Genomic DNA, 27,351 nt, shown 5'->3' with positions numbered 1-27,351 from the left:
CTTTTTTTTTTGTTTTTTTTTTGGTCAGTTGTGTCCAGGAATATCGCCCCCAGCAAGTAGCTGTTCAGGCAGTTTGATCCACCTGAATAAAGTGCAGTGTGAAAGCAAATTAAAACAAAGAAAGATGTCAAATTTTTCAAAATGTCCTGCCCAACTGAAACGAGTCCTACGGACTATCCTAGTTTGAATGCACCTTTAATGAATCTGGACCTTTGTGACAGATTGGAGGTTTTATCAACAGTATCATCAGTCAGTGGCTGTTCCCGTCAAACTGTAGTAACTGACAGCAGAGGACTGGGACAGAGCTGATTGTCGCTCTCGACTCGTGTCCCATGCGTCAGCAGCTCCTCCACCGTCGTCCAATCATCAAGCAGCTTGCTGTTCCTCAGTCGGTTCTGCTTCATGTGGCTCAGCTCCAGTACTGTCTGAGATGACAGTGCCCCAAGACCTCCACCCACCTGCTCCTCCCCTCCTCCCCTTCTCTCACGGTGTTGCCGTGACAACGCCAAGTGACGTCTTCTTTCTGTTCGATTCCAGTATCGCCCAGCCCATCGACCATCCTCCCCTTCCTCCTCTCCTTCTCCTGCTCCTTCTCCTCGTACTTCCTCATCTGTTGTGACCTCACTGCGTTCCCTGGCCAGTCGATAAGCTCGGGCTCTGAGCAACTGATTTCTAACTGACTTCTGATTGGACAGCCTAGAGCGAGGAGAAGTTGGAGATCGAGGGCTGCGTTGAGGGGCTCCGAGTGTGCTGTAGACAGGTGCGTAAGAATCTTTAGGTTTCTCAGTGCGACTCCCTAATGTCTGAAAGCCTCGCCAGTCTGAAACTCCACTGGAACCAGATCCAGGCCTCTTGGAGAGGGAGTCATCCTCTCTGCTCCGGTTTGGACTTTGGCTATTTCTCAGCATGTTCTGATGATTGTTTAGACTGGTTCGGTCTATGCTGAGGTGAGTAGTAGTAGGCTGACAGTTACTGGGATAACTGGCCCTGCTCCTCGGACCCATCGGGCTACTGGCTGTCCCTGGATAACTGTTCTGGTGTGTGTTCCTCATAGTATTGGGGTCTGTCATGTTGGGGTGACTCGCCCTGCGGCGTCGCTGTCCTTCACTCAGATCTGTGATTGTTTGACTCCTCCCCGGAGCCTCTACCGTCCCGCGTCCTCCCTGCTGCTGCTCCAACCACATCGCCCTGCGCTGACAGGGCTCAGTACGACAACCTGCAGACAAGAGTAGAGGAGGTAGAGCTGAAGCACAGCAGACAGGGATCTGTAAGTTGTATTTGTTCTAAAGCTGTCAAAAATAATGTGTTAACAGCAGGAACTAATTCATGTAATTAATTGCACTAACATTTTTAACGCATTTAATGCATGCACATTATGACAAGCTCCATACATCTGTCACTTCTCTGTTATGATGGCAGGACATGGAGGTGGCTAGAGGCAAGAGGAAACATAAGGATCCAGCTGGCTCAATGGATGGATTTGAGTATAAATCAAACATCAATGGAACAACACATGGGTGACGCCCCCCTAGAGGATAGTGCTGTTTTAACATTCTCACTTTTCCTGGTGAGAGGCTTCCACACATCCACTTTTCCCGCATGTTTAAAAAATTTTTTCCTAGAGTTTTGCATAAACGTAGTTGCTCTGTGGTCCTTTCTGTGTCTGCACAGCGCTCTGCCTCCTGTTGTTCCATGACCAGCTGTCCGTGATCAGCTGATCGGTTTTTCTGTGACAAGTCTTTCTTGTTGCATTTATGGTTCAGCTGAAAAGGAGGAATCTAGCGGTTCACGGTTCACATGGTCACATAGGTACCCTAAAGTACTGTCTTTGGCAGGACCCTCTGTAACACAGTAGTTGTCACAGGTAACAAAGGATTTATACTTCAGATATGAAGGGGCGAGTCTATTGAACTGATTATTACAACTCAAGTGATCATCTAATGTAAAAAAAAAAAAAAAAAAAGTTAGGAAAACTTAAAAAAAAAAAACAACAGAAAAACAACCAATGATCTATTTTTATCAACAGTTGTTTACTTTAGGTGATGCTGCATCGTAGGATTTTTATCACTGCTGCACAAAGAAAAATGTGTTCTTAGCTGTTTTAGCCAGATCGGTTTTATCAGAGGCTCTTTAGCAAAGTTGGTTGTTTAACTTCAGTCGTCACATCTGCTGGTTTTATGACAGATAGTGTAACAATGGAGATGGTTGGTGAGATGATGCTGTATGAATTCTGCATCATGATCTAGAACATGGTAGAGAAGATGATATATATATATATATATATATATATAGTACATTATATGCTGCATTTACTGACCCTTGGACATCTCACGTTTACCCAAGGGAAGATCAGTAAACAGTAAATATTTGTAAGCAGTGACTTGCGCTTTTTGTTAATACAATACAGTAAAAACAGGCATATTTCGGTCATAGTCATGAATTGTGATTAATAATGATTAATTTCTAAACTGTGATTAACCTGATTAAAAATTTTAATAATTTGACAGCCTTTATTTTCCTTATTTTGATCTCTGTAGTTTCACTTACCAATGGAGGGTGATGGTGGTGAATTGTGCCGAGGTAAAGTAGGGCTCCTCTCAGCTCGGTGGAAGTGGACCGTTGTGGTCGTGCTGTTCCCCACAGAGCAGCGGGATGCCTGTGGTGCTCCGGTGTGGGTCACTGGAGTGGACTCAGGGATGGACTCCAAATCCCAGCGTCCTCTCTGCTCTCGAGGGGAGTGGCTTGAGCGAAGGTGGTGAGTTTGGCGATGAGTGTGGCTTCCATGAATCTTGTGAAGCCGTCTGTGCTCTCCGGTGCTAACGCTATGGAAGCCAGAGTCGCTGGGCTCAGAGGAGATTAGGGACTCGGACGAAGAGGAGGAGCCTTGTGAGGAAGGGGTGTGGCCCGGCAGTGATGACATGGCATCTGTCTCAGCTTCAGACAGCGCCACTCGGTGGTGTGGGCTGTCCGGACCACAGCCTAACCCACTGTCAAGCTCACTGAGGGGAAGGTAGCTGAGAGGACGGTCGGACCTCCAGGGAGGATGATAGTCGGGCTAAAGGGACCATAAATAAGAAATTGAGTTTACCCATTTAAGTTTCAGGGTTCTTTTCAAAAACTAAATTAACCACTTAAACCCTAAGGTTTTTGGAGGTGTAGTTCACCTGAACAGACCACCAATCAACAATAACTCCGTAATTTTCAGGTCAATAAACATAACCTTGGTCTCAATGGATAGGTAAGACCCTATGGAATATAAATCCAGTGTCAGAAACATTGTGAATGTTAATATGTCTGTGCAAATTGTGATAAACCATAGGTAAAAATAAAAAAAATTATCTACGCCGAATTATTTGTTTTTTTAACACAGATGAAAACATCATAACAGAAATCATTCTGTGCATAAAGATACCACTGCATGCATTCAGCAACTCCTTGACTACAACTGTACAAAGTTTCATGAGAATAGAACAAAGCTCATAGCTTTTATGCAGGTTTTAATGTGGCTAGTACCAGGCGGACTCTCCATTTGGATACCCAAACTGTGCCAAATTGTGCTGTGTCTGTGTATGTATTTCCTCCAGAGCTTCTAACACGGTGTATGGACATGTTTCTGGCTTTTATCCTTTGTTCTAAATGCATAAAAAGTCAAAATGAAGCAAAGACATGAACGCTGTTCGATATTCACTCTTTCCGGTGCGCCCGCGTGCGTAACTGCAGCAAAATGGCAATGATGCTCCTTTGTTTACGCGCAAGTATTTATACCTGACAGATAAAGTGTCATTCAAGTGTAAGATATCGTTGGAAAGCTTGTAAGATGTAGAATTTGACCAAACTTTATTTACACTGCCAAGACCCACAACAAGACAACAAAATGGTTGTGAATGGGAGCATATGACATGTTAGCGCATGACGCAGTTTCATGATTATGGATTACTACGCTGTGAGTTTTGGTCGAAGAACAATGTGGATAAACTGAAAATGATCACAAACAGGTAAGGAAATAAAAAATATTGCTGTTTGTGAGAATAGCTTTGGGATTTGGTGCTGTATTTGGTGATAAGCATGGTACCTGATAAGGCTAGCTGTGATATGTGAAGGTTAGCTTTTGTTTGTGGCATATGTACATTAAAGTTGTTATTAAACAAATACTTTGTTGACTAAATGCACTTGGAGAGTTGATTTAGTGGCATTAGGTATTCTTCTTTAAGACACATTGTAAATAAAATATCCTTACATCACTAAAGTAACTTTTTTACACACATGAACTTGTGTTTACACCTGCTGGACCCACCGGTGGTTCCGTCGGGCTTAAGAGGTTAAACCAAAAAATAAGCAAAGAGTTGATTCTCCAACTACCTGTCTGGGGAAAGTTTTAGGCTCCACCTCTTCTGCACTATAGCAGCCAATCAGACAGCTCTCTGAGTTTGGCTGATAGGGCATCATCTCTGGACCCTGAAAGGGAAACACAGATCCAAAAAGTTAAACTCTGTTACCATCCATGCATTCATCGATTTTGTATTGCATATCCAAGGCTGGGTCTCGCAGCACCGTTAATGCAGAGAAGTCCTGATTTCCCTTTCCTTGACCACTTCTTGCAGTTCACCAGGGGGACCCCAGGAGGCATTTCCAGGTCAGCTGAGAGACAAAGTCCCTTGTCTTGGTTCTTTGCTTGGGCCTTTTGCAGGTGGGATATTCCCACAGCACCTCACTAGGGAGTTGTCCAGGAAGCATCCTAACCAGATGCCCAAGCCACCTCATCTGGCTCTTCTCGATGTGGAGCTGCAGCACATGTCTCTAAGTCTAAGTCCACAAAGCACATGTAGGCTGGTTGGGCGAACTTTCGTGTATTTTCAAGGATCCTACTGAGAGTGTAGTGCTGGTCCACGGTATAATGACCAGGACAAAATCCATGCTGTTCCTCCTGAATCTGATGTTTGACTATCTGATGGACCCTCCACCCCTTGTCTCCAGGACCCCTGAATAGACCTTACCGGGAATGCTGAGGAGTTTAATCCCCCTGTCCCCATGTAACACGAACTGTGTTGCTTTTAGGGATTGTTTCATCAGACACCACAACATAAACCAGGGACCACCAACTCTTGGGCAATGTCATGCAGGTTTTCAATGTTTCTCTGCTACAACACACCTGGTTCAAATGAAATGGTTCTCTAACAGTTTGTTGTTAAGTTCTCCCCAAGCCTTTTAATGACCCAATTTTTGAGTCAGGTGTGTTGCAGCAGGGGTACATTGAAAACCTGCAGGACTCTGGCTCAAGAGGTCCGGAGATGATGATCCCTGACATAGACCCCAGCTGTAGAATAAAACCACAGAAATAAAATCACCTGGTACTCCAGTCGGTCCAGGTGGTCCAAGCTGTACGAGACACTGGGCAGGTAGTTGTTACCTGGGTGCTGGTCATTTGGTGATGTGGGAATGTAACCGTTGGGCGGATAGACATCAGGTGACATCATCATGTGACCATTGGCACGGTACATGTCAGGTGACACGCTCATGTGCCCATAGTAAGGCCTGTGTGGTGGAAGAGATCAGGTTACATCAGGAATTGATGTTGAAAAGAATTTAGTATCTCCACAATATCATTGCCAGATTATTTCGATCTCTGCTTCAAGGATGAGTGGAAAACTGTATAATAGAGCTGCAATGTACATAATGAATCCTTTTCCTGATCTTCTGTCATCTCTAAAACTATCTAGCTCATCTAGGGAACCCTAGGTGGCATTCCCAGGTCAGCTTTTCTCTTTTCAATCAATTGCTTGAATCTCTTTTGTTATTTTAAATTGAAGATATTAGTTAAAGATGTTCATATAAACAGGATATCTATCAGATTCTGTGCTGTTAACTGGGTGCCAACCTTGTTAATATATGTTTTTCCGTGTTTAGGTCTAAATTCCTCACCAATTTAACCAAGAAGCAGCTGCCAGGTCATCAGTTAGATGGGACCTGAGTAAATCTCTTCTTGTTGGCACTACTTTGAAACCAAAGTGGTTGCTACTGGGATGGTTACGACTTCAACAAAACATTCATCATCATTCAATCAGTCAAATTTTTATTTATTTAGCCCTTTATAATAACCAAAAGGTGCTCTAAGTGCTTTATAACAGTCATAAAAAGTACATAAAAACAATGCATAAAAACATAAAATAATTAAAACAACACATAGAAACACAATTGGAAAGTGCTACAGTGCTGCAGGGTATTTACCAGGAACCTTCCAGAAGTGAATAAAATGGACACAAAAAGAATAACAAAATACTCCAACTCCAACTAGTCGGAATAAAAGTCAATCTAAAAAGTGTGTCTTCAGCTTTGATTAAAAAGGCTGAGATCAGTAGTGATGCGAATGTTGGGGGGTAGTTTTGGAGCAACAACAACAAAAGAACGATCACCCCACTGTTTGTATCTCGACCTTGGGACTTCTAGCAGAAGCTGGCCCAAAGAACGCAGGGCCCCACCATGATTACGGATAATTAAAATCTCAGACAAGTAGGAGGGTGCCAGGCCATTAATGGCATTAAAAACAAACAACAGAAGTTTAAAATTAATTCTAAAATGAACTGGAAGCCAGTGGAGTGATGACAGCATGGTGTTATGTGTTCACGTCTGGATGCCTGTTGAAAATCGGGCAGCAGAGTTCTGTACAAGATGGAGACGTGAAATTGAAGACAGACTGAGGCCAACGTAAAGGGCATTACAGTAGTCCAGTTTTGAACTTATGAATGCACGGATTGCCTTCTCAAGATCCTGCTGACTGAGAAAGGGCTTCACTTTGGCCAAAAGACAGAGCTGAAAAGAGCTTGTTCTAATAACAGAACCAGTCTGTTTATCAAATTTAAACCCACTGTCAAATATTACACTGAGATTTTTTACATGTGATTTAAAAAGGGGCCACAGAGAGTTATGTGCCAACCACTGCTTTACATCATTTATACAATCCAGTAGCCTAGTAAGTGCGGTAATTTTATTTGGTCTCATGGGCAAGTATACGAGCAAACAATGAGCATATTAATGAAAAGACAGATTATATTTTCTCATAATTGACCCCAAAGGTAGCAAATACATTGAAAAGAGAATAGGGCCTAGAATAGACTCCAGTGGCACCCCACATGAGAAGGATGCATGTGAAGAGCAGAGATCACTAATTATTACAGAAAAGCTCCTATTTGCCAGGTATGACTTAAACCATAGGAGAGTGTTCCAGGTGAGATACAAGGACCGCATGGTCGACTGTATCAAAAGTCACTGTGAGGTACAGCAGCACCAGTGCTGTTGCCAATTTACAGGAAGTTGGAAAATATTCAGCAACATAGTTGCTGACAAAGCCAACTTTATTAAAAAAGAATGCAACAAACTGTCTCCTAAAATGACCTGTGAGCACTCATCATCCACTTTATCAAGTCCACCTTGCTAGTACCTCTGTTGGACCCTGTTTTCCATCAGAACTGCTTTAATTCTTGGTGACATCGATTTAACAAGGTCTTGGAAATAGATTTAGCAGCTGTGGTGGGGCAGAAAAAGGAGCTCAAAGTGGGCCAAGAAAATATCCCCCACACTATTAAAATTTTCCAGCAGCAACCTGAAGCATTGATCAAAGTCAGAAAGTGTCATGCTTTCATGGTGTTTCCATCAAATTCTGAGCCTAGCATCTGAATGTGGAGCTGAAATGGAGACTCATCAGACCAGCAACGTTTCTTCATCTTCTATTGTCCAGTGTTGGTGAGTCTGTGTGAACTGTAGCCTCAGTTTGCTGTTCTTAGCTGGCAGGAGGCACCCGGTGTGTCTTCTGCTGCTGGAGCCCATCTGCTTCAAGGCTGGACGTGTTGTGTGTTCTGCAGACCTTGGTTGGAACCATTTTCAAGTTCAAGTTCAAGTTATTTATATAGCACATTTTCTGCAACAGCAGTTGCCCAAAGTGCTGAACAACAGAACAAAAACACTCCACAGTTAAAATAAACACTACACAATAAAACAATAAAAACCAATAAAAATAAAAATTGATAAAAAGATAAAATCTATAAAATAATAAAAACAACTAAACTAGAATTAAAAACTAGAATAAAATTAAATAATAAAACATGCGAATGTCAAGCTCAGTATTGTTCAAATGCCAGTGCAAAGAAGTAGGTTTTGAGTAAAGTCTTAAAACCAGCGACAGACTGAGCCGCTCTAATGTGAAGGGGAAGTCTGTTCCACAGCTTAGGAGCGGCAACAGAGAAGCTCTGTCACTCCTGGATTTAAGTCTGGCATTTGGGACCTTCAGTAGGAGCTGTGAAGAGGACCTCAACGTCCTTGCTGGAGCATGCTTGTGTAGCAACTCTGACAAGTACGAGGGAGCCAAACCATTTAAAGCTTTAAAAACAATTAATAAAATCTTATACTGGGTCCTAAACATAACAGGAAGCCAATGCAAAGAGGCGAGCACAGGGGTGATGTGATCACGTCGTCGTGTCCCTGTAAGCAACCGAGCAGCAGCGTTTTGGGCAAGCTGCAGTCGATGTAGAGATGTGTGGTCAATGCCGTAATATAGGGAGTTGCAGTAATCAATACGGGACATAATGAGCAGGTGAATAACTTTTTCTAAGTCATACTTGGGCAGGTAGGGCTTTAACTGTAACTTTAATTTTCATCCAGACAACTGCTGTTCACTGGATATTTTCTCTTCTTCAGACCATTCTCTGTAAACCCTAGAGATGGTTGTGTGTGAAAATCCTAGCAGATCAGCAGTTATTGAAATACCCAATAACCATGCCACGTTCAAGGCCCCTTAAATCCCTTTCTTCCTCATTCTGATGCTCACTTTGAACTTCAGCAAGTCGTCTTCACTCTGTTGACTTAAGGTATTGAGTTGCTGCCATGTGATTGGATGATCAGATATTTGTGTTAACAAACAGGTGAACAGGTGGACCTTATAAAGTGGAGAATAAGTGAATATAAGCTTAACAAGACAAGATTCATACTGGCTGGCCAAAAATCAATAGATAAATAAATAAAAATGTGACCTGGATTTAACTCAGTATTTAAATCAATGTTTCAGGTGGAATTTAACTCTAATCTTGTTAAGATTAAATAGCAGTGTAGCCTTAAGAAAAACACACATACACTCACACACACACACACACACACACATAAAATCTTCATTTTCAACATAAAGATGGGACTATAGTGCACAGGAAGGAGGTCATATGGTCTGATGAGTCCAAATGTTTCCTGTTCCTGATGGATCAATGTGGTAAAGAGTAGTGGATGAAATGTTGCACCCATCATGGCTTCAGGTCCTTGTAGACCCTCATGAGTGCAGCATGGGTGGCTCTGTCCCCCCAGGTCCCACCCTCCATCATATCCTTTCATTGGTACCTACCCTGCACCATAACCTTCTCCCTGGCCTTCCTCGCCCTCCATCAGCCCCATGGCTCTCAAAGCCTCCCAATGTCTTTCTGTGGAGGCGCTGCACTCGATGGCACAACGGGACCGCCGCCTCCTGTGACCATGCCCCCTTTTACCCTCCACCTGCACAGTGATTGGCTGGCCATACTCGTCCACGAAGTGCAGCTCCTCCCGGTGTCGGTGGCGTGAAGGTTCACGAGTTTTAGCCTGACAAGAGAGAAGAAGGAAAGCTAAAGACAGGCCTTTCTGCAGAGCTGGAAGAAACACTGAATGAACAGATATTCAATCTAAATATGCAGCAGCGTCGTGGGAGTATGTTGATAACTGCAGCATCTGTGGGCTTTACTTTAATGTCAGGGATTGATTCTGTAAGAGAGGTGGCAGGTTTGTTAAAGATCAGCAGTATTCTGCTCCTTCTGGTGTTTTCTGTAAAGGATGGAGGCAGCATAAATGCAGTGTGGAAGTAGGAGTTTGATCTCCAATACAAGGTTTTGATCTAACTTTTGCCGTGACTGACTTCAATTGTGTTACATAACGTGGCATATGATTCACATGGGCTTTTTCTGAAAAGATAAAAACAGCTTCATTTTGCATAAGTTGGACACCAGGAAAGGATTATCTGCAGGTTTATGTTCCAGCTGAACAGCAGCTGATCTCAGTGATTTTCTCCTCTGGCTGTAGGTCTGTTAATTAGTATGAAGAGCTGCTAATGTGTTGGAGTTGAAATCTCCACTTCCATCACCATCTCTGACCTGATATCAGACCACTGATGTGTTTTATATCAGTAGAGCATGCTTTAAATGATCATATAAGGCTGGGATGTTCATTATACACCAGACAAACTAAAAGATGAAGAAAAGAGGGACGACTTGGAAAAGAATTGTATAAATCAGATTTGTACATGTATGAAATCATAAGTTTCATAGATTATTAAAGCCCTGTAAGAACACTGCTGTTTGCTGTTTGAAGCCCTCAATCTGCAAACTGGACCTTAGAGTTGGAAAAATTTCACTTAACCAGTCAAGTTGCACTGTGTGTGCGCTGATTTATTCTAAATATGTATCTGGAGGAAACCTAGTCTCATTTAACAAACAGTGCTGTATACGTATCAAAGCGATCAGGAGTATTGGATCTCCACATTTTCATTAAAACAGACAAAATGTTTTGTACATTCGAAGAGCAACACTGACTCAACAGTACCAGTAAAATATCCAGTAAAGGCCCATTTATGCTCGACACAGAAGGCGGATATGCAGACGGACAGACAGTTTCGTCTGTCTTCTGCATCGATGACTCAGAAGACGGAACAATACCATCGGAACTCATGGAGGCAGTGCTGAGAAGAATAGCTGCAATGCGACCAGCGAAAGCAACAAACCAGAGAAGAAGAAGAGGATCAGGAAGAGGACAAAAAAGAAGAAGAAGGAAGACGAGCGCAGCAAATGTAGGAATCGCGGCAGTTTTTGAAGAAAGTGTTTAGGGCGTGTTGGGCAGTTGGAAACGACTTTATCGCAACGCATTACTGCTGCCAAACGGTGTCTGAACCTGACGTCGGCTCGCGGGAATGAACTCCGAACTCAGCACTGCCCACTAGTGGAGGAATTGACTCATCAACCATGGAATGGAAAAACATGCATGAAGTATGAGGACGGTGACGTATGACAACATTTGAAACAGATGTCGCTATTTACGTATGTAAGGGAGCATAAACGGGCCCTTACAGGTTTTTTTCCCGTTCTGCTCTGTGAACTGATGAGCCAACTTTCAGCTTTCAGTGAAAAATGAAAAACTCAATCAGGAGTGAACGTCCCAACAACATCATCTAAATGTAAACAAAACACAGGCAGTGGGTTCGCTCTATTTACCGCCCGGGCGACCCAACAGCTAGCCAGGTGGGCTTTGTAATTTCATTGCAATTTCTATTCTAAGCGATCATCCGGGGATCAGCGGGATGACTCACTCAGATCCGACAGCTTTCTCAGCTAGAACGCCCCTTTTAACCACATGGGTGAAAAAAATCTGCCTCGGTTTGTAGATAAACTTAAAAAATGTTCCAACTTGATAAAAAAAGTGTTGATGTTTGGTCTTAATTTAAGTTCAGTGAATAATGTTGCATTAATATATTTCCTTAAACAACTACTTTTATGATTTTATGATTCTTTTCAGCTGCTCTAGGCAGTTCTGTTACAGTCATTCTCCTTAAATGTTAAGAGGTTTCCAATCGACATTGTTACACTTTTCAGAAAGAAAGAAATGCAAACAACATGATGGCTTTATTGATAAATTTTTATTATTTTTGTCATCAGTTTCACCCTGAAAGATCCATGCTTCTTTTGTTTTACTAAAGCCTCTTTACACCAGCTTTCTTCTTCATTTAAACGTCATCAATTCTCCCCGGATCATTGCCCGGCTGAGGTAAAGGAGCGGACCCAGCAAAACACTTAATTCAAATTTAGAGGGTAACAATCACAGGATGTTAAACTGAATATGGATTTCCCATAAGCCCTTGCTGTCTTTGCATGCTTACTACCATGGATCTATGAATCTGGAAAAAGGTGTACATGTATTTTTATGACACAAAAGAAGCTGTGTTAAATGACTTCAGAACACAGGAGTCAGATATGTTTAAGTTTCTTGTTCCCAAGATGCAATGCGCCAGTTAAAGAAATACAGCTAAAACTACTGTCAAAAGTTAAAACTGAAAATTCCATTTTACATTTGGCCATATTTTTACAGACTTTTCTTAGTGTAGTTTCGATATCTTGGGCTCAAAGATAGACAAAAATCCAGTGTGCAGCAGATTAGTTGTAAATGTTCAGACTCAGAACCCTTTCAAAGGAAAAATGGAAACTTAATTTCCATGCTTAAGATAAAATGTCAGCGTTTAAATTAGTTGTTTAATTTTCAAGTCAAATGGCAATTGCTAGTTAATGTACTTTGTTATGAACATAAAGATTTTATTGGTTGACATCTTGGATGAATTGTGGTGTAGCCTAAAAATTTATACAGTGAAATGTTGACTATCCTGCTAGAAACTGAGAAGGAAAATATGCTCGTCATTTGCTCTTGGCTTTCTGATTTGGGCTTTTATAATAAACAAAAAACACACTAAAATAAAAGTTTTAAGCTCTATTATTGCTGGAAGTCCTGAGGAGGTCAACTGTGTCTTTTGCGAGAGAGACTTTGTAGCAGTCGATGTTTATGGTGGGAGTAAAGAACTCAGACCTGATAGAGTTCCTGATGTGTACGGAGTAAACAAAATGATGAACATAGTGACAATAGAGGAGGTTAGTTTTGAGATCACAGCAGAAATAAACAGACAGATTGTACATGATATGTAAGGCCCCTAAACCGAGCACACAATGTCTTGTCTTGTAAACTTCTTTTTTTTTTCCTCAGTTTTAACTGCTGTCGATCGTCAAATGTTACAACTGGTAAAACTGGTCCCTACACTGCCCCTACTGGTTACTTGTAAAACAGCTTGCAAACACGTAGCATTAATTCCCAAGGAAGTACACAAACAACATATCAAACAAACACAAAATATGCAAGGCAAACTAAAGAGGAGAGGGAGCATCCAGCTTGTTATCAGTGGACAGGTGAAATGCTGCATCTCTGATGGGATGGGGCTGCATTAGTGCCTATGACGTGGGCAGCTTCCACATCTGTGAAGCTCCATCAATGCTGAAAAGTACATGGAGGTTTTAGAGCAACATCTGCTCCATCCAGACAACGTCTCTTTCAGGGAAGGCCTTGCAGATTTCAGCAAGACGATGCTGAACCACATCCTGCATCCATCACAGCAGCATGGCTTCACAGGAGAAGAGTCCAGCTGCTGAACTGGCCTGCCTGCAGTCCAGACCTTTCACCAGTACACAACATCTGGAGCATCATGGCAGCAGAAATCCAGCAACCAAGATCCAGGACTGTAGAGTAGCTAGAATCCTGCATCAGACCAGAATGGGACAACATTCCTCTCCTAAAACTCCAGCAACTGGTCCTAACTACTTTTTACACCATGCCGAACATCACCCTGGAACTACTTTTTACACCATGCCGAACATCACCCTGGAACTACTTTTTACACCGTGCCGAACATCACCCTGGAACTACTTTTTACACCGTGCCGAACATCACCCTGGAACTACTTTTTACACCGTGCCGAACATCACCCTGGAACTACTTTTTACACCATGCCGAACATCACCCTGGAACTACTTTTTACACCATGCCGAACATCACCCTGGAACTACTTTTTACACCATGCCGAACATCACCCTGGAACTACTTTTTACACCATGCCGAACATCACCCTGGAACTACTTTTTACACCATGCCGAACATCACCCTGGAACTACTTTTTACACCATGCTGAACATCACCCTGGAACTACTTTTTACACCATGCCGAACATCACCCTGGAACTACTTTTTACACCATGCCGAACATTACCCTGTGAACTACTTTTTACACCGTGCCGAACATCACCCTGGAACTACTTTTTACACCGTGCCGAACATCACCCTGGAACTACTTTTTACACCGTGCCGAACATCACCCTGGAACTACTTTTTACACCATGCTGAACATCACTCTGGAACTACTTTTTACACCATGCCGAACATCACCCTGGAACTACTTTTTACACCATGCCGAACATCACCCTGGAACTACTTTTTACACCGTGCTGAACATCACCCTGGAACTACTTTTTACACCATGCCGAACATCACCCTGGAACTACTTTTTACACCGTGCTGAACATCACCCTGAAACTACTTTTTACACCATGCCGAACATCACTCTGGAACTACTTTTTACACCATGCCGAACATCACCCTGGAACTACTTTTTACACCATGCCGAACATCACCCTGGAACTACTTTTTACACCATGCCGAACATGACCCTGTGAACTACTTTTTACACCATGCCGAACATCACCCTGGAACTACTTTTTACACCATGCCGAACATTACCCTGTGAACTACTTTTTACACCATGCCGAACAACACCCTGGAACTACTTTTTACACCATGCCGAACATCACCCTGGAACTACTTTTTACACCATGCCGAACATCACCCTGGAACTACTTTTTACACCATGCCGAACATGACCCTGTGAACTACTTTTTACACCATGCCGAACATCACCCTGGAACTACTTTTTACACCATGCCGAACATCACCCTGGAACTACTTTTTACAGACGTGCTGAACATCACCCTGGAACTACTTTTTACACCATGCCGAACATCACCCTGGAACTACTTTTTACACCATGCCGAACATCACCCTGGAACTACTTTTTACACCATGCCGAACATCACCCTGGAACTACTTTTTACACCGTGCTGAACATCACCCTGGAACTACTTTTTACACCATGCTGAACATCACCCTGGAACTACTTTTTACAGACATGCTGCTGCCGTCAGATTCACTCAGCTCATATTTTCCACGAAATGGTAAACTGTCTCAGTTTCAACATCTGATATGTTGTTTTTGCTCTACTGGGAGTGAAATATGGGTTGATAAGATTTGAAAATCATTTAATTTTGTTTTAATTGATATTTTACACAACTATTTTGGAATTGGGGTTGTAAATGATTTGAAAAACGAAAGAGGTGTTACTTTTCCTTCCATGTTATGGAGTTAATATAGCTTCAACAGGAATTTGTTTTTAAAATCTATGGTTTTTATTCAATTATTCATCTTTTGTATATCTTAAAAAGCAGATCATCTCTCACCTTCAGTTAACATAAAAAGTGGAGCTTCAGTGTAAAATGTGAGCATGTCACCATTCTATCAACTGGGAACACAAAAGGACAGCTCTCGCCCTGAAGGACGGTTAGTCGTTACGTCTGCTGAGTTCACAGCGTTACGCTGGCTGCTTGTGTTCTAACATCACATGTGCAAGTTAAGATGCCGTCGAGTTACAGAGATGCAGCATGATGTAGGTCAGGATTCAGCCCTGCGTAACCCTGCAGACCTGCACTGGAGTCTTTTCACTCAGCACGAGGCCGAGGGCCACACACACAAAATCTGACACACTAAACAATGCAACCAGACATGAACGATGAAACACAGATGTGCATACCCGCATAGACATGCAGGTTCATACATGTGGAAACCAGCTCAACACAAACCCACACATGCAGAAACATGAACACAAACACACAGCGGCCGGAGAGTGATGTGCTGTACCCTGGAGAAGTGTGTCGCGCTCGGATGCACTTTGACAGTAACACAAACTGATCGCTCTGCCTCGCCCTCCTCATCCGTCTCCCTCTTCCTCGCGCTGTTGTTTATGATGCTTTGACTCAGTTTTCCCCGAGTCTCAAAGTGCAAAACTCACAAAATGTGACACTCCTCTTTCTCAGCACAAAATCACAGTTAACGTGCAAAAAGTGGCAAATGCTGAAAGTTAGATGAAACTCAGCCAGAATAACAAATGAGATTCAGTGAAATTCAGTCACTGCAGGCCCATAAATCCAATCACACTGCAGACTCTCAGCAGCTTCTCTGTCAAAGTGCTAAGATTACATGAATGACACATTTTATGCAACTAAAACTGGATTTTATATCAGAGAAAATGTCTGTTAAAACCATGGTTAAACATTATTGTTCACTGAACAGCTGAAGTAATTCTTTTTTAAAAAAGAGAGAAACAATCCAGATTAGAGTTCTGTAGTAATTTAACCTCCATCCCAGCAAGTTTAACTTCAAATGTCAAACTTCAGACGTACAGTAGGACACAGAAACTGGGTTCCATCCATCCATCCATCCATCCATCCATCCATCCATCCATCCATCCATCCATCCATCCATCCATCCATCCATCCATCCAACCATCCATCATACTTTTTATTTTTCTTTACTGTTCACCTTATTATTCACATCTTCTAAACACAAATGGAAGCCAGTGATAGAAAGCCAGATTGTGACAGCACTGGTGTCGATATCACACCCAACACACTCGAGTAGACATGAGCCCAGATTCAGAGTCTCCAGCGGACATCTTAGACCCTTTTAACACAAACCTTGGTTCTTTTAAACATTCATACCAATAATAACATTTAATATTTTTATTTAATCTTTGAATGTAGATTAAAACCGTTTGTGATTCTGTAAAGCAGTGAGATCCCACCGAGACCAAACGTTACACAAGAGCCACAGACCGAACAGCAACTAACTCATGTTATTATGTCCTTTAAACAAGCCACAAAACCAACCCTCCCCATGCAGAAGTTCACCAATGTCACTCCTGAACAGATCTACGCTACCAGTCAAAACGTTTGGGATCATTTTCCCACTGGATTTAATGGGAGTGTGATCCCAAACCTTTGACTGGTAGTGTAAAGGAGAGCTTACCTCAACTATGGGCTGCTGCAACTGATACACAAATGGCTTGAAGTGAAAAGGAAAGGAAGGAAAAGGTTAGAAAATGTGTTGCTGGAGAAAGTGAAGAACATTCTGAGAAACATCTGTGGTGCAGATTCAGAAATAAACAGGAGGAAAATAGATTGTGAGCTGTGTGATTTGTGTAAAGTGGAGAGATTGTGAGCTGTGTGATTTGTGTAAAGTGGAGAGTGAGTCACATTTTCTTTTGTACTGTGCACACAAAGAGTACATGTCAGCTTTTATAAAATGACTGAATGAAACCACCGAATGTTCTGGAACGGGAGTGTTTGCTTTATTTTCATGCTGGATTACGCAGAGGGTGTGCAGACTGGCTCTGTTGGCGCACATCACACAATCACAGAAAATCTGCAGAAATAAGCCTCAAAAATTCTTCTGTTTGCACTGTTTTCAGCGGTAATGGAGCTCTAATGGGTGCGCTGTACTCCACCACCACTGGCAGCACAGAGCCGTGAGCCCTGCATGCACCACCACCCATTTATGTCAAACTGTCAATCTCTGCAGCCCTCAGCTCAGACAGATCAACAGTGTGGCCCTTCACTCTGCAACACTGTTAGCACAGACGCAGCCAACATTTACTCGCATCTTTAGCCATCGCCATCGAATATCCCCGTTGATCCGCTGAGTGGCAAAACTTTAGCCTCCACCTGGCAGAGAACTGAAAAGCTCAGCTCTGATTCATCTGAGTTTAAACAGCAGCCTGGAAACCATCGATCCTCCACAGCTGCAGCTTCACACACTTTTCAGGAGGATGACGCAGAACCTACGAAGCTGGTTTAAATGAAACTGGGACACAAGCCAGAGACACCAGGTTTGGATTAAGGATGGTCATTTCAAGCAAAAATACTGAGAATTACACCACCATTGAATCATAGGCAAACCTAAAGAGGTGGCCAGGGTGGCGCCAGCCAACTCTGAAATCTGATTGGACACCCTAGGTGCCAACTCAGGTGATTGACAGGTCACTGGAGGAGGAGGAGGAGGATGAGGAGGACAAAATTGTCTTTCCATGCCTTCATGGGTCACTATCACTAAAACAGTTTGAATTAAATTTAAAGTAGTTTCCTAATGAGTCTGTGTAGAGTTTGAAGTCACTTTATATGCAACTTAACTGTGACTGGAGTGCAGGTCCCAGACTCCAGTCCCCATCTGGAACCTGTACAGAAACCTGTGGTGAGTGTTTTAGTTTCTGGGGTCAGAGCCTCCAGTGCCACTTCTGTGTTATATTCATGGTCTCTTCAGTTAGCAGGAAATCTAAATAAACTGACTTTAAGCTTGTACACATCCGTTCCTTTCAGTGTGTTTCTGTGGGTCCTCATTCGCTGTCGGACCTACAGAAAGCAGCGTTATGTGTGGACTGATATGTGCAGTGACTGACTGTGAACATCCTGTATTACATGTCATGTACACTTCAGGTCACCTCAGCAGCCATCAGATGGAGCTATGACCTGTTTGTCTGTCTCTGCATGTTCATGCTCTGCTGCTTCAGATGTCTTGATCTGATGAACTATGTGTGTTACTGCATGTTGTCATCTGATAAGGTGTTTGCTGACATGCCCCACCACATCAGTGCAGCAAGGGTAGACCCTCCTTCAGCATGCTAGATAATCGCACGTTCCAGACAAACACGAGCCAGAAAACACTCATCCTGCAGACTGTTCTGCTCTGAATGGTTAAAGAGCTCGTGGAAGTGGAGCATTTTGATCATCGAAGCGTTCAGCCAGGAGACATGGCGCTAAGTGAAAACATGGATGGGCTACAAGGTCAGAACTGACGGCAATTACTAAGATGTGGCTTCGTACCACAACAAGCGGAGAGGTGCAGCAGCACTACTAAGAATCCAGGAGAAACAAGCAGCAAACAACCACTTTCCAAGAAAAGCTTCCAGTGATGCTGAAGCTTCTTCATCTGTTCAACGTCCTGCTCAGGCTTCATTTAGAGCACAGCTATGCAGCAACCAGGCACTGAAGTCTCTGTTTCTCAACACTTAAAGGCTGAATAATTGGGATTTTTTCCTTAAAAATAATTTAAAATAATAAATAAAAACAAGCTTCACTATAAACAATCTGTCTCCTACATCAACAATGTCTTTGTCAAATTTTTCTCCTTCAAAAAAAGAGTTCCGTGCTGGAATAACTTGGGTGCACTGTGTTGCTCCTTCCAACTTCCTGGTTCCTTAACCAATCATATGCGACTTTCCACGGCTGCCAAACAACAACAAGGCAGCGTTTGGTATTTTATGTTGGCAAAAGAGCGGAAGCGTGCAGGTATGGAAGCTGGTCAAAGAAACGGACCAGAAATAGTTTCAGAAAAACCTAAAAAGCCCCGGCATCCTGCTAAAAACAGCAAACAACCAAAAACGGAATAAAACGAGTATCAATACTGGAGAATCTTTTGAAAGGTGGAGAAGTCAGAGCTGGCAAAGTTTCTCCTCCACAGGTAAGCACCAGAATTTTGCTTAAATTAACCGAAAAGTTTATCTTGATTTACAAAGATTTTAGTCTAATTTATTTCTTGGCTCTCATTAAATTAATTGTGTGACTGTATGGATGTATTAGTGAAGTAAACTGGTGGCCTGTTAGTTTACAACAACAAATGTAATGATGTTTGGGCCAAGTGAAAAGTGTGTTTGTCCTTTTAAACTTATGAAATTACTATCAAATTAATTTAGTAAGTGAGACTATGGGAAAACTGCTGCTGCGTGGCATTTTTCGTAAATTAGGGCGAGATATTGGCGCTTGCATTGCAAAGCATAGCAACTTCCTGTGTGTGGGAATCAACTTTGCTCCTCATCATGATGATTGCTGGCGCTATGTTCTCCGTCCTTCATAGACTGTATAAAAGAGCCGTCCTCTCACAAACCGGCAACCTATACGAAACACTCCGGGGGGGGGACGCTCTCCATGTTTTTCTCTTTCAGCTGCAGTTCTGATTTGAAACACTAGGGGTCAGTGCTACTTATTTTGCCTTTAAAACTTCCTGAATCACATTAAACTAAACTCCCATCTGGATTTGGTTGAATAGAAACCTTCCTCTACTTGGCAGAGCTTCTATTGACATATGTGTACATGGAAACCAGCAGACTGGACTGATTCAAAGTGGTTCAGAACAAATGAAGCAATAAGCATCATTGTTTTATCTAGTAGAACAAAATATGGCAAACTGAACGATTAATTTATCAAACTTAATAGAAGTAGCCAGTCTTCATTTCCAACCAGCCAATATACAACCCCAAATCCAATAAAGTCAAGACTGTGTACAATATCAATAAACAGAATACAATTATTTCTAATCTCATCTACTTATACTTTAATTCCAATAGAACATAAACTATATATCAGAGGTTGAAACTGAGATATTTTTTATTACAAGGAAAACTATGAGCTCTTCTCAAATCTTAAAATTTTTTCCCAGTTTTTTGTGGAACTGTAGATGTGACAACAGAAAACATGACAGATGCAAAGTGTTTCAGAATAAATGAGGCTAAATGTACCATTGCTTAATCTAGTGGTCTGCAACCTTTACTATCCAAAGAGCCATTTTTTCCTCTTGTTAACTCTATACTTAAAAACATTCGTTAGTTCTTTAGCATTTTTTAAGCATATATTAAGAGCCATTGTGGAAGGTCCAGAGAGTAACTTCTGGCTCTGGAGCCACAGGTTGCAGACCCCTGGCTTAGTGCGACAAAACATATCAAACTTGATTGTTTTGTTAACACTCTGATGCCTCACGTGATGCATTTATTTATTTTTCAATATAATTTTACTTTTAAATGAATTTATTTTTATCTATTCTATAAAATATTAAAAATATGTTGTTGTTGTTATATAATTTAAATATTGTACTTTAAAAAAACATAGCTACGTATATCATTTTCTTGTTCTGTTTATTTAAAGGAACTTGGTAAATAAAATGTAGATATAGTAGTGCTGTCAAAATTAACATGCTAATAGAAAGAGATTCATTTGTGGAATTAACACGTTTTTGTGTATTTATTATTTTATTTATTTAGTACATGTACAGGATGACACATTTGATCTATCACACAATTAACAACTCAGCCGTCACGTCTGACGTTCTGGTGCACGCTTCTTACCAGCTGGTGGCAGTAATGCACCAAATTATTGTTTAAGAAAGCCAGAAGAAGAAGAAGATGCAGGAAAAAGTTGTATCTATGTCCTTGTTTACTCAACACTGTTTCCATGCAAAACGCAAATATTTTTCCTTTATTGTTTTTGAAAAAAAAAATGCCTTTACACAACAGTGAAATGAAAACTATGTCCATGCAGGAGAAAACATAAGGAGGACCAGAAACAATGTAGTGTACATACCAGGCCTCTAGTGGGCAGTGAAACAACATCATCCTCATAAAACCACAAAAAAACAACACAACAGAAGCGTAATGTGCCATCCGCTAGTTACATGGCTTATGTAACCTCTACGTCTTCATTGAAAAGCATAAATACTCTACAGAAAACCACATTTTCCTTCCCCAGACCAAATAAATTAAAAAAGATGTAGCAGCTTAAACATGACACGGAGGTCCACCATTGTTGTTGTTGTGCTTTTCGAGGGTTAAGTAGAGTCTGAGGGTGCAAGTGTGAGACGTCATCATTCCCAAAAGTTTCCATTTCCAGTTTAAGCTGACGGGACTTCCTTGCGTTGTGAGAAAATTTCACCCAGGAGACCGCTGTCAAACCTTTATCCAGTCAAACTTCTGTTGTTGTGTAAACAAGAGGCCAGAACGCAGCAAAACTTTTGCATTTTACTGTCTCAGCACTGTGATGTGAAAGACGCCTATGAGTGTGACCAGAGCGGGATATTTAGGAGGGACCAAGAGTATAAAACAAACAAACAAACAAACAAAAAAACATCAATAGAAACGCTGTCATTTGCTGACAGAGCAGAAAGGCGTTTTAGTTTCAAGTCGAAGCACTGCAATCTCAGCGTTAAGAACTTGTTGAGGCTGTAATTTCAGGCAAAGTTGATTTTCATTTCAGCGATAAATATCACAATATAAATCAAATCACTAAATTTGTTCAATTTAATTGTTCCATCGCTCATAAGAGAGATATGAAATCATCAGCAGCTTGTTTGGGTTTAAATATTTTTCTGTCTTAGGTTAAACATGACGGCTGTACTGAAGGGACATGATATAACTGTTTCAGATAACTAAAAAAAAGTACAAATTAAACAAAAAGTCAAGGCAAAAGCTTTCAAGTTTCAAAAGAGAACACAAACAAAACGGACCACTAAATTGCTTGGTCAACTCCATTTTAAAACAAAATATTAATTCTAAAAATCAGGTTTTCCAGGATAACAGACATAAAATGGACATACAGTATAAACATTTTTATTCTAATGTATAAGCTAGGAACTAAAAGCAAATTCTCGGAATCTCTCCTTATATATTTTATTTTAAATTGCTTGTTTTTAAATGATAAAAATGAAATAAAATAGAATAAAAACAAAAGTGAGGCTAAGGTATTGTTCTGACGTGCAACTTGACCATGTGGTAGCAAAGTTTGACAGACTTTGCAGCTCCTTCTCAACAATCTCTCGGCACTCTGAATAAAGCTTTGGAAGTGCAGTCTGGGAGAAATGTTTACGCCCAGGGAGTTAGTAACGAGGGTCAATTACCTTAATTAGCTGCTTAAATCCGTCATTTTCGACCATGTTTATTGGTGTTTTCGACCGTGTCTTTGTCATTCAAACCTTGATTTGTGTCCTTTTCAGTAACCTGGTCACCCAAGTTCTCAGTCAGTTTTTCTCCAGACGAAACACTAATTTTCTCCATTGCCAAAACATCCACACTCGTGCTGCTTGTTACTTGAGTTCTATCGCAATAGCCTCACATTTATATTGAGAAAAGGTTATTTTGCAATACAAATCGTTATTGTTTTATCGCCCAGCCCTACTTTGAAGTATGAATTATCGATTTATCCACAGCTCTTCTGTGATTTATCTGATTAAATATTTTAGGCATTTAACAGCCCTAATAAAATTTTATAATGTCAGTGTATTGAATGACTCACTTATGTCCAATGAAGTGGCTAATTTACAAATATACCATCCACACCCATGAATATCCTAAAAAACAGTGTCCATTGTAGAGGACACTAGGCATTAAAGGGTTAAACTGATTTATTAAAAGAGGTAAATATCTCTTTTTTTTAAAGAGTGCATTGACAGGCTAGCCTACATATAGCTTTTGTTTAAATATTCCATCAAAAACTGTTTGTATGTATCGGATGTAGTGAAGGTAAATTCTCAAAAACTACTCCAGTCACCCCGAATGCCGAGCAATAAAACCTGCTGAAGCAGTCAAATTATCTGTTTTGGTTCTCAGCTGGAAACAAATACGTTTTCTGAATATCAAAAACAAAAAGAGTTGATGTTCCTTCAAATAACAAATTACTCATGTGCCTGTGAGTACTTCACAGTCTGAATGAGGCTGACAGAAACCAGACTGAGCAGCTCTGTGAGGCAGTGCTCTGTCATAATGAGGTTATTTAAATGGATTTCTGCCAGCTAATGTCTCATTCGAAGTCTTCAGTATTGTTGGCAGCTGCCAGGAAACTACAAAAAAGATGACAAAGCTGCAACTTAATTCTAATTAGTCAGGTCATTTAGTAATAAAAAAAAAGTGCACATGTCAGCTGTTCTGGAAGGTTGTACTCTATCTTAAACCTGCTAACAGTTCTTATGTAAGCATCACGCAACCGTGGTTAATGGTTTAAACTGAGAGCACTGGAAATAGATATACTTTCTCTGGACTGAACGATCAAACTATGATGAATGAACAAAACCAGCCAAGCTCTGAAACCAAGGAAAGAACCGACAGTCCTGAAGCCCAGGAGACCTCTGACACAGAGGATGGACATCAGTCAGATTTTTCTGGTCTAAAGAACAGATGACCGCCTGGAGTTCAAACTTTACTGAATTGATGAAACAAAAATTTGACTCCAGAAAAACTGAGTTCATCTCCTGGAAACATACAGTGAAGCATGGTGGAGGCAGCATCCTGGTGTGGGCTGCTTCTCAGCAGCAGGGACAAACAGACTGATTAGACCTGAGGGAATAATGAAAGCAGCCGAACATAAGCTGATTCTTGAAGAAAATGTGATGCAGAGTGCAAAGACGTGATTCTGGGCGATGGTTCACCCAGGACAATGTCCATCAGAGGTCCAGTTAAAGTCCACTCTGGTCTCTTCTCCAGGACAGATGAAGCAAAAAAAAAATGCTGGGTGGATATCAAATACAAGTGTGTCAGGGTGTTTGGGTTGAGAGGAGATGAGGTTATGTCTAAAAAGATTAATCTTCAGGAGATTCTTGTAAGTGAAGATGCTCTGATGGTAGCTTGGAAGCTATTTGGCAGCTGCTCATCAGGACATGTGATGAGCACCACAAAACTCTGTATGTTCTACTAGAGTCATCTATTTTCTACAAAAAGACCTCCTTCTCACCAACCACTTCCTCAGAGGCATTACCAGGCACACCAGTAACTTTATTCTCACTGGGACATGTCTGAAACACCTCAGCTAGCATCTGGAAAGGATCCTAGCCAGATGCCCAGAGTACCTCACCTGGCTTACAATTAACTCACTTACAGCTTAGTGAGTCTAATCTGAATCTGTCCTGGAAGACAAAGCTCCTCATCCCGTCAGGGTGAGTCCAGATGTCCTTCACAGGAAACTTATAACCAAAGATGAGCATTAAAACAAGGATATGTAAGTAAATCAACAGCTATATCAAAGTTTACACATCACTGTAGGTGCTATCAGAATCAGCCTTGCTAAACAAGACCCTGGGGTACATAAACTCCTCCACCCGTTGTTAGGCCATGAAGATGGAAGGAAGCCACCAGATTAATGGCAATCAGTGCAGTTTAAAAACCATTTTATATTCTGTTACAAAGATCACAGAAATATGAAAGTTCAATGAACTTATTCCATTATTCTGGTTAAAGGCATGTGGAGTCAGTGGCAGGGCTTCAAACCCTACTTGCAGAGGGGAGAAACTGGATAAAAGAGTTTTGTTGAAATATTGAACAAAAGTAAGTAGTTTTGTATCAGAATAAATGCACAAAAGGAAGCAATTAAAAAGCTTCTTGTTAAAAATGCTGAACACAAAAGGGTTTTTAAAATACAAACTATTAATTTTTGTGAAGTTAAGGTAAATTATGGGGCTTCAAAAGATTCTAAATTAAGATCTGATCGGAAGCTAAAAGAGCCGGCTGTTCTTTGGGAGCCGAGGCAAAAGATTCGGCTCACTAAAACTAGCCGAACATCCCATCACTAATCTCCATCGCCCTCCGCAGTGCTCTCAGCCGCAGTGACAGCCTCCAAACAGATATCAGGATGATGTTTGTTAACTTCAGTTCAGCATTTATCTCTATCAGCCCCAGCTGACTGATCAACAAACTGTAGAAACTGTGACTTGGAACTTCCCTCTATCTGTAGATCAAGAACTTCCAGACTAACAGACCCCAGCATGTCAGGATGGGCACCTCCACATCCTCTACCATCATTCTCCGTACTGGTGTTCCTCAGGGCTGTGTTCTGAGTCCATGCTGTACACTTGTGATTGTGTTGCCACCCATGGCTCTAATACACTCATCAAATTTGCAGACGATACAACTGTTGTGGGGCTGATCAGCAACGATAACGAGGCACCATACAGACAGGAGGTCCAAGCACTGACGGCCGGGTCAAGAAGACAAAAGGGATCATCACTGACTTCAGGAAGTTGAGGACCACACTGCACGCAGACCTGAACATCAATGGAGAAGTAGTGGAGCGGGTCACAAACTTCAACTTTCTTGGACTGCTAATACCACCCACATTATTAAAAAGTCCCAGCATCAAACTCTTTTTCCAAAGAACACTGAGGAGGAACAAACTCCCTCCATCCCTGCTGAAAACTTTTACCACTGCACAACAGAGAGTATCCTGACGTATAGATGTACAGTGTGGTACGCCAACTGCACTGCATCCGAGATGAAACAACTTCAGAGATGAAACAACTTCAGCAGGTCATCAAGACTACTCAGTGGATCATTGGTTCCCCACTCCCACGTCTAGAGGAGATCTATTCGAGCTGTCTCCTCCGACGGGCCACAAAGATCTGGGATGACCCCGCCCACCCAGGGCACTCCCTGTTCACCAGCCTTCCCTCTGGCAGACTCAGAGTAATGCAAGCCTGCACCAACAGACTTAAACACAGCCTCTTCCTAATAATTGTGAGGAGACTGCTGGTGGAAGCATTATTACTTACATAGCTTTTCTTTTTATCAAGACATTGTAACTGCTATAAGAAATGCTGCCAGACAGAATTTTGTTGTATTCTTGTACAATGACGGTACAGCTTGTAATCAATAAATGATTTGTTTTCGTAATTAACTGCTGAAAAAAATCCATGAGAAAAAGCTGTTTTCATATATTTAAAATATCCATTGCTTCCTCATCCTCTTTTCTGTAACTGCTTTCATCAAAGTTTCTTCCTCGGCTTTGGTCCAGGTTTCCTGGTGCTATCTGGTGTTAAAGTGATTTGTGTGTTTATCTCTGTGCCTACATGTCTATAGCAGTCTAACAGGGAACAGGTCATGTGGGCAACAACACTCACATCACATTTATCCATCCTCTCCTCCTCCTCTGCTGTGCTGTATATCTTCCTCTTGCCCCTTGTGTAACCCCAACACACCTGCACAAGCTCACTCACCTTGTTCCGAGTAAGACGACAACCCATCCTTCCTCCTCCTCAGACAGGTACGCGTCAGGAAGGAGACGGAGGAGAGAAATGGGAAGATGAATGGTGAAAAGCTGAGAGGAAGAGAATGAAGGAAAGGAGGGATAGAGGAAGAATGAGAGAAACTGCAGCAGAGAGGAAAGAAGAGTCAGAACAAGAGAGTGAGTTTGTTGAGCCTCGTCTGCCCACCAGCTCACAACTCCGAACTCTGCTGACCCACAATCCTTGGCTGATCAGCTGTCCTCCTGCGCCGCCCAGGAGACTTCAGCTCCCATGATGCCGCGGGGTAAACAGCAGCTGCAGCAGCTGTGGTCGGTGGGTTGCAGGTCCATCGCGTTAAATAAAGCCCTCTCTCTCCTCAGGAAGCGGCATGGGCAAGCAAAACACACGGAGAGGGGCGAGCGAGGCAGAAAAGCTGCTGACAAACTGAGAGAGGAAGAGAGAGCAGTGGAAGTGTGAAAAACAGCCGTCTTCATCTGACAGTTTCTTCTTCTGCTGCTTCTTCTTTATTCTCCCCTGGCTCCCTGCATCTCTGCTCCCACTGGCCAATCACAGAGCCCGGATGCAGGAGGAGGGGAATTTGAGGCTCTGATTGGCTGAGAGCAGAGCGCGTTCAAGCATCCATTCAGGGTTTTTTTTCCTCCTCTCCCTCTGCCTTTCCCTTATTTTTGTGGGTCTGTTGTTTTTTTTTTTTTTTCCTTTAACCATCTCTTTTTTTTCTCTTCGTTCTCACTCCCCCACCTCCAGCTTTCCCTGATGCTGATCATGTGTGTGC

General features: G+C 41.9%; 1 protein-coding gene across 1 annotated transcript; it reads right to left on the bottom strand.

Moving 5' to 3' along the window:
* Positions 1 to 249: 249 nt before the first annotated feature.
* Positions 250 to 27,037, bottom strand: LOC121652381. Its single transcript, XM_042005153.1, has 6 exons — positions 26,550 to 27,037; positions 9,380 to 9,612; positions 5,346 to 5,532; positions 4,360 to 4,455; positions 2,548 to 3,055; positions 250 to 1,216 (listed from the first exon to the last, which is right to left on the bottom strand). Exons 1-6 carry the CDS (start codon positions 26,574 to 26,576, stop codon positions 267 to 269), a joined length of 2,001 nt encoding a protein of 666 aa, XP_041861087.1. The 5' UTR covers positions 26,577 to 27,037; the 3' UTR covers positions 250 to 266.
* Positions 27,038 to 27,351: the final 314 nt, after the last annotated feature.

This window comes from Melanotaenia boesemani, chromosome 13 (genome assembly GCF_017639745.1).
Source record: "Melanotaenia boesemani isolate fMelBoe1 chromosome 13, fMelBoe1.pri, whole genome shotgun sequence".
Lineage (NCBI taxonomy): Eukaryota > Metazoa > Chordata > Actinopteri > Atheriniformes > Melanotaeniidae > Melanotaenia > Melanotaenia boesemani.
Note: the sequence above shows the minus strand (reverse complement) of the source record. Positions and strands in the feature narration are given on the sequence as shown.